The 18371-nt window shown below is 44.8% G+C and overlaps 1 protein-coding gene across 4 annotated transcripts in view; it reads right to left on the bottom strand.

The window, feature by feature from the left end:
• B3GAT1 (beta-1,3-glucuronyltransferase 1) overlaps positions 1-18371 on the bottom strand; it is a 58122-nt gene that overhangs the window by 4887 nt on the left and 34864 nt on the right. Inside the window, exons 2-6 of one of the 4 annotated variants that reach the window (XM_020968802.2) lie at positions 12108-12366; positions 7338-7451; positions 7055-7201; positions 1349-1851; positions 100-396 (exon numbers count right to left, since the gene is read on the bottom strand). In XM_020968802.2, the coding sequence (XP_020824461.1) occupies positions 100-396; positions 1349-1851; positions 7055-7166 (912 nt within the window). In that variant the 5' untranslated portion in view covers positions 7167-7201; positions 7338-7451; positions 12108-12366. The remainder of the gene's footprint in view (positions 1-99; positions 397-1348; positions 1852-7054; positions 7202-7337; positions 7452-12107; positions 12367-18371) is intronic. The other 3 variants (XM_020968800.2, XM_078147094.1, XM_020968801.2) reach the window with 3 other exon arrangements.

The raw sequence follows: 18371 nt of genomic DNA, 5'->3' as shown, positions 1-18371 counted from the left end.
GAGCCGTTTTATAAGACTGGGCTTTTCTTCTGACAGCATTGAAGCTTTTAAAGTACTTGGATATCCCCATGATGCCTTGAGTCGCCAAAGCTGCCCTACCTTGGTGCAGTTGGCAGCCTTGGGCTCCAGATCATTGAGGGTGACGAGCTCACGGAGAAGGCTGCTCTCTTGGTAACCACCCTTGACTCCTCGAAGCTTGAAGTAGGCTTGACTCCGTTGCAGGATAAGCCGAAGGTTGACTGCAAAGCCAGCCATGTCAATGGCGAATGGCCGGTGGGGGTCAAAAACCGTCTTCCAGCCAATCACTTTCCCTGCCCCATTCACCCGAGGTGATTCGTACCGGAGACCTCCCACGAAGGCCACAGGCCACACTGACACTTTTCTTGTGCTGCGCATCTACAAGTTGGGGAATGAAGGAAGGAGGTAGGGTTGGGGTGGGGGAAAGCGATGACACCTGAGTTCTCTGTCCCTTGGCCAGCTACCCAGTCCTATGTAAAGTGGGACCTAATGGTTGTTCACAGAATCATGGAACCTCAATGCCCTCAAAAGGTAGTCTGGCCTTCTGTCTTCAAACCCAACTCTAACTGAACACTAGGTGGCATAACAGCTAGGGTGCTGGACTTGGGAGTCAGGAAGACTAGAATTCCAATCCTGCCATAGAAATTGACTATGCTACTTTGGACAAATCACTTAACCTTAAGCCTCAGTTTCCTTATTTGCAAAATGGCCTCTGAAATCCTTTCCAGCTCTAAATCTGTGATCCAATGAACAAGAACCCTTTTGCTCCTTCCCTTCCTTGCTTCAGGGATGTTTGGGTCCTATCTCAACTTAAAGGGGTGGGGTAGGGAAGAGAGGTGTACGGGGATGGCAGTGTCTCTTATAGAGAGAGTTTGTGTCTCAACTAAGATTTCTGATAAATGTTCCAGATTCTAGTTGGAAGCCCAGGCTCTATAAATATCTCTGAGGCCACTGGGTTAGAGATGGGGAGGCTGGTTTCCTGTTACCTTGGATGGTTGAGAGATTCTTCCCTCCCCCACCATGTCCCTTTCTTTGTTGGCATCGCACCATACCCTACCGCATTCCTCAAGGTCGGAAAGGGAGTCTCTCCACCATCCTGCCCTTCGGACCCAGTGCCGTGGTCACTTATTCCCTTCTCCCCTCTATTCATCAACCCTTTAGCCAATCTACTGGGGCCCCTACCCTCTTGCCCCTCTTTCCCTCCACGTCTGGGAAGAATTCCGGGGTTCTGTGCAGCCCTAGCAGACCCACCCTTCCATCTTCCTTTTCCGCCTTCCTCTCCCCACTTCCCCCCCAGAAGGAGCCATGCCAGGTGGGTGGCTGCCCCCACCTCCTCAAAGAGTTCCAGGCTGTAGGTGTTGTCGTCATCAGCGAAGTAGACCACGCCGGGCTGGCTGGCGTTGCGGGGGAAGGTCTCCCGGAGCCAGCGCAGTGCGAGGTTGCGCTGCATGGTGCCCCGGGGGATGCGGGGGTCCCTGGCGTCCCCCCGGAGTTTGTAGTTCCGCGGCGTCTCCACGTGCAGGTGTGTGTAGTTGAGGCCCGTGTCCCGGAGGAGGCGGGCGGTCAGGGGCGTCCGGCGTGGGGCGTCTTCCACCACCAGCCAGTGGAGGTTTTGTACATGGAGCAGTGTATTGGCCAGGCGGGTCAGCTCAGCCTTCTGCACAGGGCGACTGTAGGTGGGGGTGACCACGTGGATGGTGGGCAGGGTGTCTGACCAGGGCGGGGGACGCGTGTACACGTACTCGGTCCTCACCACCTCCACGATGTCCCGGTCAGACATGCAAAACTCCCTGGAGTCCACACTGGGGTCCCGCCTTGAGTCGCTCCCATCATCTGGGAAGGGGACAAAGGACGGGTCATGGAGACAGCAGGTTGTAAGGGAAAGAACACGAGTGACAGGCAATCCGGACACTTTGGGATGTAAGTTCTCCCTTATCTCACTACCAAAAGTTCGTTGGTCCATGTATCTGCGATGCTTAGCACTGAGCAGACGTTTAATAAATACTTGTAGACTGATTACAGCTTTACATGCATTATTTCACAACAGCCTTGTGAAAAAGGCACTAGTATTGTTACCCCCGTTTTACAGATGAAGAAACTGAGCTTCAAAGAGATTAAAAGCTGGTAAATGTCAGCGGCAGTATTTGAACCTGAGAATTCTTGACTCCATGTGCAGCAGGTTAATGCAAACTTCCCACCTATTGCAAAAATCCCTGAGAGATGAAACGCCAATCTGTTTATTTCTAGTGATGGTGGGTGAGCTCGTTGGCTTATTGGGCAGCTCTGCTTATAAACCAGTTGTGCCTTATACTGAGCTAAATTCTACCTCCCATTGATCTCAGTCCAGCCCCCTGGAACTCCCTGGAACAGTACAGAATAAGTTCATTCACTCCTCCCCCTTGGAAGCCCTGTGGTCTTTTCTGCTCTTCCTCAGCTAGTTCTCACATAACCATAGTCTGATCATGACCCAATGAGCTGATAACTGGCATTTACATAAAGCTTTAAGATTTACAAAGCACTTTACAAATAGTATCTGCTTTTATCCTCACAACAATTCTGGGAGGTAGGTGCTATTATTATTCCTATTTTATAGATAAGGAAACTGAGGCAGATAGAGGTTAAGTGACTTGCCCAGGGTCACACAGCCAATAAGTGTCTGAGGCTGGATTTTTAACTTGGTCCTTCCTGATTCCAGGTCCTGCCCTCTATCCACCCTAGCCACTGCACCAAATTCTCAATGACAAATGATATATGTGTAAAGCAAGGTGTAAACTTTGACATATCGGCTATTAATAAACCAGCTCGTTATACCATTGTACAATCTATATCTTGACCAAATCAGGATAGATAACAAGCATTTGTCAAATGCCTTGTAAATTCCAGATACATTATGTTTATTGCATTCTCCTAGTAACCCCACTGAAAAAGGAAATAAAGTTATTTAACTTGTTAGTGAATCAATTCTGAGTTTTATGTGATAAAGATTCATTTTCTTTTTTAAATGCTCAGAAATTAATCCGAGGATAAATAACTTGTTCAGAATTGAACCCATTTAGCCCAGAAAGGCTAAATGATGTGCCCCAGGTCACTAAAGTAATAAATGGCAGGGCCAATATTTGAATTCAGATTCTGTGACTCTCGATACCCTTTCCACTACACCTCACTACCCTGAAATGGGGCAGAGAGAAGGGAGGAGAGTACTTTGGGATACTTAGAAAGCAAAGTGGTCACTATTATTAACCATCATGGTTATTAAGAACAAGTCACACCAGACTAGTTTGGTTTGATATGGCAGCTTGGTAGCCCAGGGGAGCCTAAAGTCAGGAAGACTTGGGTTCAAATATGACCTCAGACACTTACTAGCTATGTGACCCTGGGCAAGTCACTTAACATCTACCTCGGTTTCCAAAAAGTGAGATTCATAATAGTTCCTACCTCCCAGAGTTGTTGTGAAGATCAAATGAAGATAATGCACAGTGCCTGGCACGCAGTGGGTGCTTAGTAGATGTTTGTTTCCTTCTCTCCCTTGCCCCATTGCCTTTCTTGAGAAGGTTACTAGAATGGTAGCTAGGGGAATACCATAGACATAGATAAGATCATAGATTTAGAATTGGAACCCCTGAAGGGTCTTCTAGTCCAACACCTTCATTCTTACAAATGAGAAAGTTGAGGTTTAGAGACTTGCTCAAAGTCACACAGGCAGCAAATGGCAAGGCTAGGATTTCAACACAGATCCTCTGGCTTCAGATCCATCCTTCTACTATACCAGAGGTGGGGAACCTTCGGCCCTGCACCATACCATGCCTTCTATAGTATACCAGATTTTGAGGTAGGCCTCTGACAAAATCAGGAAATCCCCATGAGCAAGGAGGAGAGATGTGGAGTGGATGGTAGTTAGTTCGATTAGAGGGAGTCCAGAGCTGGTTGAATGACTGGCTTCAAAGTGGTGATAAATGCTTCTCCTCCCCTGCTACCCCCACCCCCCGAGGCCTTTATTGGAGTGCCACTAGCATCTGCCTTTAGTTATGTTGTATTCAATATTTTTATCAAGGACTCGGATGAAAGCATTGGTAGAAGGCATCTTAGATGTGTGGATAACCAATTAATGAATCCGTCAACAAGCATGTATTAAACTATGGACCAGATGCCATGTTAGAATCTGGGGTCACAAATTCAAGAGTGAGAGTTTCTCTCGTAGCTGTTACATTGGCTAGTAGAATTGGAATCCAAATGAATGTCTACAGGCTAAAATGGGGAGCAGAAGCTAAAAATGACAAATGTTTTAGGTGGAAGTATATGTTTCATTTGGGTTCAAAAATCTACTTCATAAATACAGGATAGGGTGGGGAGGGCAAGACTAGAAAGCATTTCACGTGAAAAGTACAGGGCTTTTATTGGATTGCTGGCTGTGTATGAGTCAGCAGTTTGATGTGGCAGCCCAAAAGCTAATTCAATATTAAAGTGCTTTATTAACATAAGTATGGTGTCCTGAACAAAGGAGACAATAATATTCTGCTGTAGTTAGACTGCACTTGGCAGTATAGTGTGTGTAGTTGGGGGCACTATGTTTTAGATTGACTGGAGCATGAAAAGGGTAGCCACATTGTGAGGGAGTGAGATACTTATTCCACATAGGGATTGGGTGAATGATTTGGGTGTGTTTATCCTAGAAAAGAAAAGATTGAAGGGGAAACCTGAGAGCCATCTTCAAATATTTGAAGGGTAATCATATGGAAAGTTTACACTTGTTCTGCTAATTCCAAGAAGACAGGACTAGGAGCTATGGGCACATTTTACAGGAAAATGGATTTGAGCTCAAAATAAGGAAAACTTCCTAACAGCTATGGAGAAGTGGAATGGGCAATGTAAGGGAAAGCAGTAAGTTCCTCGTCACTGGAGGGATTCAAACAGAGATTGGATGACTTTATTGTTAGAGGAGTCATAGTGAGGAATGATTATTTGAATATAGGTTGGACTGAATGACCTCTAGGGTCTTCTCCAGTCTCTGAGTCTCCACGTCTCTATGTACGTATGTATGGGAAGGAAGAGGGAAAAGGGCACCATAAGCACATGTGGAAAGATTGCTTTGGAATGCCCAATGGACAAAATAAAAAACATTCCAAAATATCCCTCATTCCTGGGGGTGATGAAGTAAGCATCAAGGCTTGGGGATCAACAGAACTCATCATCTTCCCCAGACAACTAGCTCACTTTACCTGACTCCCATATTTCAGTTAATGGCTCTGTGCTTCTCTATGTAACCCTATTTGACACTGTAGAATTGTTATTAGTGCACGTCTTATATCCCCAATTAGAATTGTGAGTTCCTTCAGGGCAGAGACTGTGTCTTCTTCACTTTTATCATAGTGCCAATGTAATGAAGTGATTGTCCTTTGTAAATTTTGAAGGTGAAAGGGGTCTCAGATGGAATCATTCTATTCTTAGGGTAATGTGAAACACTTAGGTGGTTTGTAATATTATTATTTCCTCCCTCCTTTGCTTGGAGGAAGTAAAAAAGATATCTAATTAGCAAAATGATTATGTGGCTGTGGGTGTATCACCAAAAGCTGCCAACAATCTGAAGTCTTCACTGGCTGAGAGTGAATTTGGGCTTGTAAACTGATGAATCCAGGCAGTTCAAAACGTCTGCCTGGATCAATCTTCTGTCAACAAGATTGTCCTGGGAAATGAATTGCCATTCACTTTTGGGGTAAGAAGGAAGATGAACTCTTGTTGTGGGTTCTATGCCTACAGCAATCATAGAGGCTGGACAGTGGGTTAGTCCTTTCTTTACCATGTCTACCTGGGCTGTGGATCATTAACATGCATTTCTAATGACCTTACTCTGGTGAATTATTTCTGAATTAGTATTTTCTTTTCCTTTGTAAATCAATATTTTTGCTTTGATACCAAGATAGTCGAGGCAGTGTGCCACAGAGAGTAGAGTACTGGCTTGAAGGCAAGAAATGTGGGTTCAGATTTTGCCTCTGAGGCTTCTTTGTTGCATGACTGTGCATGTCACTTAACTTCTGTGTATCTCAGACAACCCCCTAGGATTTTACTAAGTCATAGATGGGTGGTGGTTAGCATTGGTGGAGGGAATTCATACACTAGGAATTCCTTACGTTGTCAAAATCATTGGTCATAAAATCCAACTCCCTCATTTCACAGATTAGGAAGCTGAGGCCCAGAGAAGTTAACTGACCTATCTAAAGTCACACAGACAGCAGCAGAGCTGGGAGTTTAAATACAGTCTGACTGCAAATCTAGTACTCTTTTTATTATACCATGTTGCTTCAAGTCACTTGGTAAACTGCAAGATGTGGTATGGGAAGGAAAGAAATGGTGCTAGAATTGGACATTCAGTTATGGTGGCAGTAATGGAAGAAGGGCAGGCATGGTGATTAGGTGTTGGGTATGGCTGAAATTAAGGAATTAAACATCCTCAGAAGTGGGGAAGGTTGCGGGGCTTGATGTCTTGAGTCAGAGGTTAGAGACTATTGAGGTTTGGAAACTAGTGAGGTAGAAAACCCCTGGGGCTGAAGGTATGGGTATCCTAGGTGAATACCAAGGCATGAGTACCCTAGGTGAATACCAAGGAGTAGCTGATGCCCTCATGTCAGCTAATGTTGACAGAGGTCAGCAAAGCCTGAGGTGCAGGGATGGATCCTTCACAGCTAGGCTCAGACCAATCATTCAATAAGTGTTTTTTAATTAAATTAATTGGTGAAGCTAAGGGCCTCCAAGGGGTAGTCATGGACCTATTCTAAACCTTCAGAGAGAGCTGGGGGGGCTGGGGTGGATATGGCATTTGGCTGCCTGAGTTGGTAGATGGGAGTGGGATAGATTGAAGGGGTATAGTTGGGAATGAGTCCGAGGGGTAGAAGTTGGAAGAGGAAGGCCAGGGAGAAGCTGAAGGGTAGCAAAGGCTAGGAGAAGGGGTATGTTGCTGGAGATGAGGGGAAGGTTGTGTGAGTGTATGTGTACCTTTGTATGCATATGTATGTGTGTATAGGGATGGTGTAGCCTCACTCACCCTTGTGCACAGTGAGCAACGGGGCGATGGGGCTCTGATGCCACACGGTGATGAGCAGTGTCCAGGGAAGCACAATGAGAACAATAGCCAGGATGTCCCGTCTCTTCGGCATCTCCAAGGCTGACTGGACCCACAGCTCCTCATTACCTGGATGGCGGCAAGTCCAGGAAGGGGGAAGTGGTAGTAGCAGAGAGCAGAGAGGGAAGAAGAGAACATGAATGGGCCAAGGAGCCCCAGGACAGAGAGAGACAGAGAAGGGGAATTGTCGGTTTAAAGGTCTTACCAGCTCTTACAACCCACCCATTGCAGAAGCAGGTTTAGGAAGTCTGGTCAGGCCGGAGTCCAGGGAGAGGGCAGCTGTCCAGGGGTGAGCTCAGGGCCCCAGGGGGATGGAGGCCTGAAATACAAAGCAAAGGGCCATAGCCAGAGAGCTGTTGAGAAGCAGAGGCTCGGAAAGGAGCAGTGACTTTCTTAGGATACGCAGCAAGCTAACGTCAGACCAAAGTCTCCCATTGTAGATGTAAGACGTTGCAGTGTCAGATAAGCCTCATTTCCAGAAAGAGCTCTTGTGGGAGAATGACGCGGGCTTCCAAAAGATTGTCAAGGCAGACAATCTGCTGTCTTCAAATACATTGAAATATTAATGTCCAAACCTCTAAGTCAAGGCAAGAAGTTAACAGGCTGTGGTCCTGAGCAAAAGCCTACACCAGACCATAACACCAGGACTGTTCTTGCCAGAAAAGAGGCAGAAGGCCCTAAAAACAGGGCTTTGGTTGAGATGGAGCGGTGCAGACAAATCTGTGAAGAAACATCTGGAGTACACTTCTCTTTGTGATCATCACCAATCAGTTCCATTTAATTCAACATTTGTTAAGCTATAAATATGTATATGGGCCACAGTGCTTAAGGATGTTGGTTCTTACCCCCAGGGAGCTTACATTCAAATAGGAAGACACATATACAAATAATTGTAATACAAATTAGAAAATATGTGCATCAGATGTGTGCTGAGGAAGGAGAGATGATTGCTGGCAGGGTGGGATCAGGGAAAGCTTCATGGAGGAAGTGGCAGCTGGAAAGCAAATATATTTTAGAAACTTATGGGGTCCAGGACACTGGGATGGGCTGGGAATAAAAGCAGGTGTAAACTACAATCCTTCATCTTGAGAGGCTTACAATCTAGATGACAGGACACATAGAGAAGGTGCAAATTATTGAGAGGTATTCATCAGGTTGTCTGTAATGCCAAAGAAGCTTACCTTTTAATCCCCTTCTTATACCCTGTCTTGGATGGGCAGGGTAGATGCCCCAGCTTTCAAGAAGGAGAGGGACAGAGGCCATCTCGCAGGCCTGAGGAAGGACCTCAGAGGCCATGTACTCTAACCCATACCTGAATTAGAAGCTTCCCCTACAGGATCCTTGGCCATGATTCTCTGGTTTCTACTGGAAGACCTCCAGTGAGAGGGAACCCTCCTGAGACGGTGTTCTCCACCTTTGAGCAATTCTAATTATAAGGAGTTTTTTTCCTTCTTCTTAGATTAAGCCTTTAGGCTGTGGCAACTTCCCGTGCTGTTCCTAGTTCAGCCCTCTGAGGCTGACACAGTGTCAAACAACAGCATAACAAATCCAAACCCCGGCCCACATAACGGTCCTCATTCTGGAAGATGACTATGGTGTCCACCACCTCTACCCTCATTTCAATTCATCAAGCACGCATTAAGTACCTACTGTATATATATAAGGCAGAGGTGGTCTGGAACAATTGGTAGGTTATGTAATTATATTTATTTATTAAGCATAAGCAGCAGAAAAGGATTCATAGAGATCAGGGCAACAGCAAGTTAGGAGTGTTCCCAAACCTCCCAGGGTCAGGAAGACCTGGGTTTGAGTCTGCCACCTTCTGGCTCTTGGACAAGTCATTTAACCTCAGACAGCTCTCAAAGCCCAGTTGCAGAACAGCTGCTGAACTTCCTTATTAGAGAGAGTTTCCTCAATGGGCAGTTCCTAACCCCTAATGAAATCACAGGTCAGGTAACCCCCCCAAATGTGTAAGGCACTGTATTAGGCACTGGGGTTACAGAGACAAGGAAGGAACAGTTCCTGGCCTGAGGGACCTTACATTCTACTTGGGGATGCAACATTATAATTGTTGTTCAGTTATTTCAGTTGTGTCTGACTCTTCTTGACCACATTTGGGGTTCTCTTGGCAGAGATAATGGAATGGTTTGCCATTTCCTTCACCAGCTCACGTTGCAGGTGAGAAAACGGAAGCAAACGGAGTTAAGTGACTTGCCCAGGGTCACACAGCTAGTGTCTGAGGCCAGATTTGAACTCATGAAGATGAATCTCCCTGACTCCAGGCCCAGTGCTCTATTCACTGTGCCACCTAGCTGCCTCACCCACAACATAAAACATATAAGTAAATACAAAGTGCTAAAGGGCATCATGCTAGAGTTAACAGAAGACTAGCCAGAAAATCAGGAAGCTGGGGATACTGTGAGCTCCTTGAGAGCAGGGATTTATCTTTTGCCTTTCTTTGTATCCTTAGCACTAAGCATAGTGCCTGGCACATACTAGGGACTTAATAAATACTTATTGACTGAAGTTACTCATTGAACTGCTCAGTGCCCCAAACATCCCTTTGAAACTAAAAAGCTAGGGGCAGCTAGGTGGTGCCATGGATAGAGCACCGGCCCTGGAATTAGGAGGACCTGAGTTCAAATCCGGTCTCAGACACTTGATACTTATTAGCTGTGTGACCCTGGGCAAGTCACTTAACCCTGATTGCCTAAGCAAAAAACCTAAAAAGCTGCTGGGAAGTCACTGATCTGCATCAGAAGAGGGATTTCCCTTCCTTCTTCCCTCCCTTCCTTCCTCCCTCCCTTCCTCCCTCCCTTCCTTCCTCCCCTTCTTCCTTCCTTCCTTCCTTCTTTCCTTCCTTCCTTCGTTCCCTGAGGCTGCACTTAGAGCATTTTAAAGCAGCCTAGTCCCAGATCTATAAGGGTCCTCTGAGTAAAGGGCTCAATGACAGCAATGGAGGGGGACTGAGGAATCAGGTTAAACTTCTGGTCTAGGCCCCTGGAGGCATGAGCTGGTAAGGAGCTTCATTTGAAATTCTCCATGTCTGATTTCAAAGCAGCTTTGGATCCTAATTTCAAGTCTCATCATTCCTGTCCCAGTACTTCCAACCCCTTTGTTCTTCCCATTCATTCCTATCCCAAGCAATAGTAATGCCAACCCCCAACCAAGCTTTGCATTGATTTTCCTCCACCCTGCCTCCAACCTAACCTAGGAGAGGATTGGATCTCATTAAAATGGAATCTTCTGGTGAGCTGGGGTTGTAATTGTATTTTGGGTGCCTGGCACACAGTAGGTGCTTAATAAATCCTGGCTGATTGATTGTGTGAACTTAGTAACTGCTACCAGCCGTAGGAAGGAAGGGTGGAAAAGAAGAAAGACCAGAACAAAAGGGGAGAGGTAGACAAAAGGGCTATTGACTTCTGGACTGTACTCAAAGTTTTGTCAGTGACGGGCAGCAGAAAAGCCAGAGACAAGTAGATGACCGTCACATCGGAGACCACCACTGGGTCTTTTCTAGTACCAATAGCCCACAATAAGCATGCCTAAAAATGGCGCTAGTAACCCACCCCATCCATAGTTTATTTCTTTATTCATTTATTTATCTAATTAATTTTAAGGGAAGAAACACCTTTGGCCTGAGACCTTAGAATTCCACAGTCCAGTCCTAAGCCCACACCAGCCTCCCAGTCATGTCCACACCCTGATCTTGCAGACCCTCTAGATGCTACATTAGTACCTGGAGGTTAAAAGATCAATGGTGTGTGTGTGTGTGTGTGTGTGTGTGTGTGTGTGTGTGCTGGCCCAAATCTTGTCTCTACCACTCACCACCTGTGGGACCTTAGATGAATCACATCATTTTTCTGGGTCTCAGTTTCCTTAGCTGAGAAATGCGGGATCAGATAACTTCTGAAATCTAGCTCTAGGGCTGAGAGCCTGCCATAGGTCCTCAAAATCCAGAACAAATCCAGGGCCTGATTGCTTCCATGTTAGACTCAGGAGGAAGAGGAGAGGACACGTAAGTGTTAAAAGGCCAGCAGGCACAGGGAGGGGGTGAGGAGAAGCAGGGGGTATGAGGAGGTCATGGAGAGATGATTCACATCCAATCTGTTCTTTTTGGCCAAAGCAACTTACAAAAGGAAGTGGAGAGAGAAAATAGTTCTAAAAATAAACTTAGCAATAAACCCAGTTGTGTATTAATTACTTTGGAAGCCATTACTGCTTGAAAACCCCATAACTTTAATGGAGGCTATTATAAGTATAGGAGCAAAATTGTGGAGCTAATTACCAGGCTGTTATTAAGCTGAGCAAAAGAGCTACCTTGCCTGTCAGGCAGCCAAGGCCAGCAAGGAGCAGGGCCCTGGTAAACCACTTTCTGATCCCCTAATGTTATTGTTGTTAAGCAGTTTCAGTTGTGTCTGACTCTTTGTGACCTCAAACGGGGTTTTCCTGGCAAAGATACAGGAGTGGTTTGCCATTTCCTTCTCCAGCTCATTTTATAGATGAGGAAACTGAGGCAAATAAGGTTAAGTGACTCACTGAGGGTCACACAGCAAATAAGCATCTGAGGTCAGATCTGAACTTGAGAAGATGCGGCTTCCTGACTCTGGGCCAGGCGCTCTATTCATGTGCTAGCTAGCTGCTCTAGAGCCCATGATGTTCCTTCTCCCACGGTCTGCAGCACTGGGAGCTGGCGAGGGGCCATGGGGTTCAGGTAAAGAATGGTGTGACCCACTCTGTCCTAAGACTTGGGTTTGTCAGTCAGTTAGCAAGCATTTATTAACGAGCCAGGCACTCACTAAGCATTGGGTGTGCAAAGAAAGGTAAAAAGTCCCTGCCGTCAAAGAGCTTACAATCTAATGGGAGACACAACACGGGAACCGCTGTGTACAGACACGAGATAGACGAGATAAACTGAGGATAATCAACAGAGAGAAGGCGCTGGCACTAAGGAGGACTGGGAAAGGTGTCTTACCGAAGGTGGGATTTTGGCTGGGACTTGAAAGAAGTCAGGGGAGTGAGGACGGAGGCAGAGATGGGAAGGGAGAGAGGTCTGGGCGTGACTTGTGACCCGGCCTCGCTGGTGGCAGGCAGGGGGAGGTGGGTGGTCTTTCCCTCAGCAGCGTCTCTAGTTCAAGATGTCTCTCCCCATCTTGTGGGCTCAGGATTGGCTTGCTGAGGATTCAGTAGCTGTGGCTAGTCCCAAAGGCTCCATGTAGAAACAAATGGTAAGCCTGGAAGCAAGAAACTTTTATAATCCGTGCAAAGGTTTCTTCTCAGTCCTTAGCTGAAAGCATTTTAAAGTTTTATGATGAAAAGCACTGAAAGCCAACTCCTGTCTCTTACCTGCTCCCTTAGCATTGGGGTGGCTCCTTTCTTGGGGGCTCTAGGGTAGCCTAGTTCCCAGAAGAAGCCGCTGGGTCTTCCAGAGGCAAAGGAATGGGCAGAGTGAGGAAGAATCTAGGGGCCAGTGGGATGTTCAGAAAGCGCTGAGGAGGGGATAGGAAGGTGGGCTCTGGGAGGGTACTGAGCTTCATTCATTTAGCAACCATTAAGTACTTACTGTGTGCAAAACACCATGCTAGGCACTGAGGAATAACAATAACAATGATGATAATGAGAATAATAATCATGATAGCATTTATATAGTGCCTAGTATGTACCAGACACTGTGCTAAGCTCTTTATAATATTATCTTATTTGAGCCTCACAACCACCCTGGGAGGTAAGTGCTATTAGTACCCTCATTTTACAGGGGCAAACAGAGGTTGAATGACTTCACCTGGAGTCTTCCTGACTCGATTCTTCACAACAACACGTCGCTACCAAAACAGGAGATTATATTATAGCATCTGTGGATAAAAATCTGTAGAAGTTGGGGAAAGAACTAGCCTTTTCTTGGCTTGTTTTGTGTAAATGGAAGTGCACTGGTGTGGGCTTGACAGCTATAGTGGTGATTAGAGGGAGTGTATTCCTCCACAGCAGGGTTGCTTACCCCAACACCATAAGAGAACTTGAGTATAGTTATGTACTGGTGTTTCTGCTCTAGGAACCCAGACTTGCTAGTATGAGGGCAGGTTCCAGTAACTGACCTAGCCCAGAGAATGAGAAGATAGTCCAGTCTCTGTGTGAGATATTATAGTGTGCGGGTCCATACCAGAGGCATTCCATGCACCCATATGTTACAAATGAGTTCCCTATGTGTTCACACTGCTGTCTTTAAACATCTCCTCTCCCTCCCAATTTTTTTCTACTTATTAGAATTGTGTCCTTGTGGGCAGCCTCTTTCTGGACACCATAGGATCTTGCCTGTCTTTTTTCTGAATCCTCTGATAGCTGATCTTTCTTAAACTAGGGTGAGACTCAGACCATGGGCACCTTTCTTTGCCTTATCTATAACTAAGTCTAAGATGGCTTGATTACTTCCTCCCAAGGCTCTCACATCATTTCTACTTGGGCAACCAGAATCAGGTTCAGAATGGCATTTCCTCTTGAGGCTTCTTCCATCTTTTGAAGAATGAAGGAAAGTTAAGAATTTTCTGACCTTCCATGTAGTACTGGTTGGGTGGTTTTTAGAAATGATAATGATTTTGTGTTTCCCTTCACTGTTGTTCATTCAAATGCTCCCCACCCTTTGGTTTGTGGAATTCCACGCCAGAGTTCAACTACATGATATACAATGGTACTCTAACATTCCTTTTGTTTAATTTATTCCTTTTCAATAAGCATCTTTTTCCATGGCTTCATTCCAATCATGAATCCCATCTCACCATGTCCTAGTAATCTCTATGACTCAAATTCACCTCCTTGCATTAAGATCTCTAGCTCATTTGGCTTTTTTCTTTTTTTTTTTTTTGGCTTTTTGGTGAGGCAATCAGAGTTAAGTGACTTGTCCAGGGTCACACAGCTAGTAAGTGTCAAGTGTCTGAGGCCTAGATTTAAACTCAGGTCCTCCTGACTCCAAGGCTGGAGCTCTATCCATCACACCACCTAGCTGCCCCCTCATTTGGCTTTTAATCCTTATTCTACACAGTTTGTAGAATCAGCTGTAGCTATGAGTATTATTCTTGCTCCTCATCTTAGGTATGTCTCCTGTGAATTATTGTATCCTTTTACAGATTTTATCTTTTTATGTGATACCTGCTTTTCTCTATGGTATCTTCCTTAGTGATATATATGAGTTATTTCCTCTCTTCTGTTTTCACTTTGAATATCCTCATTTTCTATCTAAGCCCCTCTATGTAGAATAATAACTTGTCTTGTAGACATGTTGAGTATGAAGTGCCATTGGGACATCTATGTAAAGATTTACAGTAGGTAGTTGGAAATGGTCTGGCTCTTGGGAGAGGGGCCAGGGATGGAGATTCACCTTTGTAGAAGTGATAGCTGAATCTGTAAAAATGGCTGACCATTACTGCAAAGAAGTGAGGTATAGAAAAGCAGCAGGCCACATACAGAACCTTCGGGAGCATCCGTCTTAAGGAGTCAAGAAGAGGACAAGGGATCAGTAAAGGTGACAGAGACAGAGTGGCTAAAGAAATAGGAGGAGAACAGAAGACTATACTATGACAGCAGCCAAGAGGAGAGAAAGTATAAAGGAGAAGATAATGGCATCAAATGTTGCCAAGAGTTTGAGAAGATAAGATGTAAAGAGATTAAATGACTTGCCTAAGGTCACAGAGAAAGGACTTGAACCCAGGACTTCCTTACTCCAAAGCTGGTCTTCTGGCCAAAAGAGGAGCCAAATGCCTCATATTTATAAATGGGTCATGAAATTGAGAGTTTTGGATAAGCCTATTTCATTAACGCCAATGGAGCAACAGAACCTAGGACAGAGGGAATCAGTATGCTATAATGGAAAGAACTACTTATTACATTGGGAGTTAAGAGTCTCGAGTTTGTTCCCCAATTGATAAATGGTCAAAGGATACAAACAGACAGTTCTGAGATGAAGAAGTTAAAGCCATCTATAGTCATGTGAAAAAATGCTCTAAATCATTATTGGTTAGAGAAATGTAAATCAAAACAACTGTGAGGTACCATATCACACCTATCAGATTGGCCAGCATAACAAAACAGGAAAGTGATAAATGTGGGAGAAGATGTGAGAAAATTGGAATACTAATGCATTGTTGGTGGAGTTGTGAAATGATCCAACTGTTCTGGAGAGCAATTTGGAACTATGCCCAAAGGGCTATAAAAATGTGCATACCCTTTGATCCAGCAATAGCACTTCTAGGGCTCTATCCCAAAGAGATCATAAAAATGGGAAAAGGACCCACATGTACAAAAATATTTATAGCAGTTCTTTTTTTTTGGTGGCAAAGAATTGGACATTGAGGGGATGCTCATCAATTGGGGAATGGCTGAGCAAGTTGTGGTATATGAATGTAATGGACTACTGTTGTACTATAAGAAATGATAAGCAAGTGGACTTCATAAAAACCTGGAGACTTGTATGGACTGATGCTGAGTGAAGTGAGCAGAACCAGGAGAATGTTGTACACAGTAACAGCCACATTGTGCGATGACTAACATGGATAGACTTAGCCCATCTCAGCAATGCAAAGATCTAAGACGTCTCCAAAGATCTCATGATGGAAAATGCTGTCCACATCCAAAGAAAGAAGTATGGAGTTTGAGTGCAGATCGAAGCATACTATTTGCTATTTTTTTCTTTTGTTTTGTTTCCTCTTTCTTGTGGTTCCTCCTATTGGTTCTAATTCTTCCTTACAACATCACTAATGTGAAAATATATTTAATAGGAATGTAAATGTATAGCCTATATTAGATTGTGCGCCGTCTTGAGGAGGGAGTGGGGAAGGGAGGGAGAAAAAGTTATCACTCAAAAGCTTATGGAAGTGATTGTTGATAAATCAAAATAAATTAATAAAAAAAAGAATCCCAAGTTTGATGTAACCTTGAGCAAATTACTTACCCTTTGTGGGCCTTAGGTTACTTACATGTAAAATGAGGAAGTTGGATAACCTCTAAGGTCCTCTTTAGCTCTAACATTCTTGTAGCCTTTCAAAAAGCAGTTTTAACTTGAAGCCTGGGTGCTCATTGAGAGCCACAAAGGAAAGCCATAGGATCCCCAAGGACTAGAGGTTGAGGTGCGTATGAAACAGTTTCGAAATTGGAAAGTTAGACTGAAGCATTAAACCATCTTTTGCTATATTTGAGTTGAATATGGATGCCTGTAATTTCCTGCCTTTACACGGAGACATAGGGTCTGAGAGCTGGATGTGATCCTAGAGATTCTCTCTTCAGCATGGGAAATTGAGTCTTAAAGAGATGAGGTGTGCCCACAGTCACACTACAGTTTATTCTCCAAGGTTTTTCATCTCTCCCTTACACTATTCTCATTACCTCCTAACTGATCTCCCCCTTCTAAACTCCCTCCTCTCCATTCCATTCTTCATACAGCTGCCTAATGCACAGGTCTGGTCATTTCACTCACTGTCCAGCTCAGAAACGTTCACTAGCTCCCTTTTGTATGAGACTGCTCCCTCTTCTCCATCTCCCAGGCAGAAAGTGATCTCCCCCCCTCAAACTTAGTTAGATAACATTGGCTCTCTCAGGATCCTCCATCCCATCCTACCTTGCATTTCTATTTGAGTATATGTCCCATTACTCTGATTTGAATGTATGCAGGATTGTTTTGCATTATCTTTATCTTATCTTTGTATTCTCAGTGCCCAACTCAGTGTCCTGAATGTTATGTACAGGGTTTGTTTAGTTGAACTATTGTAAAGTAGCCTTTGTCATCTCAATGGGCAAGGATATGAATGTGACAGAAGAGGCAGACCAGAATGCAGCCCAGGATGGTATGGCAGGGCTGTAGTCCCAAGGTCTAAAAAGGGCACACTCTTCTTTACGCTTATGTAGAAGAGATGAGATGCCAACGGGAAGACCCTTCTGTTTGAGAATGTTTGGCCAGTGTGGAGCTCAGAAGCTGGGCTTCTGGGCTGGAGGCGGAGCAAACCCAAGGGATACCCCAGGATTCCTTGGCATGATTTTAATTTTGCTTTTAAAAAGAGTCATAGGTAATGAACTCAATTGATGCAACATTTGCACTCATTCTGTTTCCTAGCCTGTTTGCCTCTCCTATATTCCTCATGTTCTGATGCTTATTTGTTCAACATCAAAGAACAGAAGTTTCTGCCCCAAACCCATTGATGACCTCATCACCCAAGAGAATCTTGGGAAATGTGAAGGACACAGGAGGATCTGTTTTCTTTTACTTTCCCTTCCTAATGTCCACTTATCTGGCCTGCTGGTAGATTTCCCTGGGTATGTGGATCCTACGTCACTAGTATCCTGCCCCCTTAACAGGCCATGTCAATTCTTACCTTTACCCTCGATGTCCTCTTCTTTGCCTTTCCCAATCTTTTAGGCCTAATTCAAGTCAGGTGGGCAACAAGCTCTTACTATGTACCAAATACTGGTACATGCATCCCAAGCTAAGCTCTGAGGATACAGAAAAAAAGTTCCTGCCCTCACGGAGCTCACATTCTAATGGAGTAGAAAATGTGTAAGTGACAACATCTAAAAAATTAAAAGTAATCTCAAAGTAGAAGGTACTAGGAGCTGGTGAACCTGGGAAAGAACTCTGTAAGGGTGGGATTTAAATTGAGGGGTTTTGTTTTTTTTAGGTAAGGCCAATTGGGGTTAAGTGACTTTGCCCAGAGTCACACAGCTAGTGAATATTATGTGTCTGAGGCTGGCTTTGAACTCAGGTCCTCCTGACACCACGGCCAGCGTTCTATCCACTGTACCACCTAGCTGCCCCTTTAAATTGAGTTTTGAAGGAATCTGGGTAAGGGGCAGAGGTGAGGCGGCAGAAGATGTCTGGCATAGGGCACTGTCACTGCAAAGTCCTGGAGATGGGAAGTAGAGTTTTTTTCTGTGAAGAACTTCAAGTCCATATTGCTGGATTATATAGAGCTGTGGAGGAGGAGTAAAATGTAAGAATATGGAAAGGTAAGAAGGGGCCTGGTAAAAATTAAACCGAGGGTTTATGTATTTGATCGTAGAGGTAATAGGGAGGCACTGAGTTTATTGAGTAGGGGTGTGTATGGAGGGGGTGACATGGTCAGACCTGCACTTTGGGAAAATCACTGTGGCAGCTGAGTGAAGGAGGGATTGGAGTGGGGAGAGCCTTGAACAGGAGAACCACTTGGTAATAGTCTAGGTTTGTACGAGGGTGGTGGCTGTGTGAGTGGGTGCTGGGAAGGTG

This window comes from Phascolarctos cinereus, unplaced genomic scaffold (assembly GCF_003287225.1).
Source record: "Phascolarctos cinereus isolate Bilbo 61053 unplaced genomic scaffold, phaCin_HiC Scaffold_726;HRSCAF=1367, whole genome shotgun sequence".
Taxonomy (NCBI): Eukaryota; Metazoa; Chordata; class Mammalia; order Diprotodontia; family Phascolarctidae; genus Phascolarctos; species Phascolarctos cinereus.
This window is presented reverse-complemented; position numbering and strand designations above follow the sequence as displayed.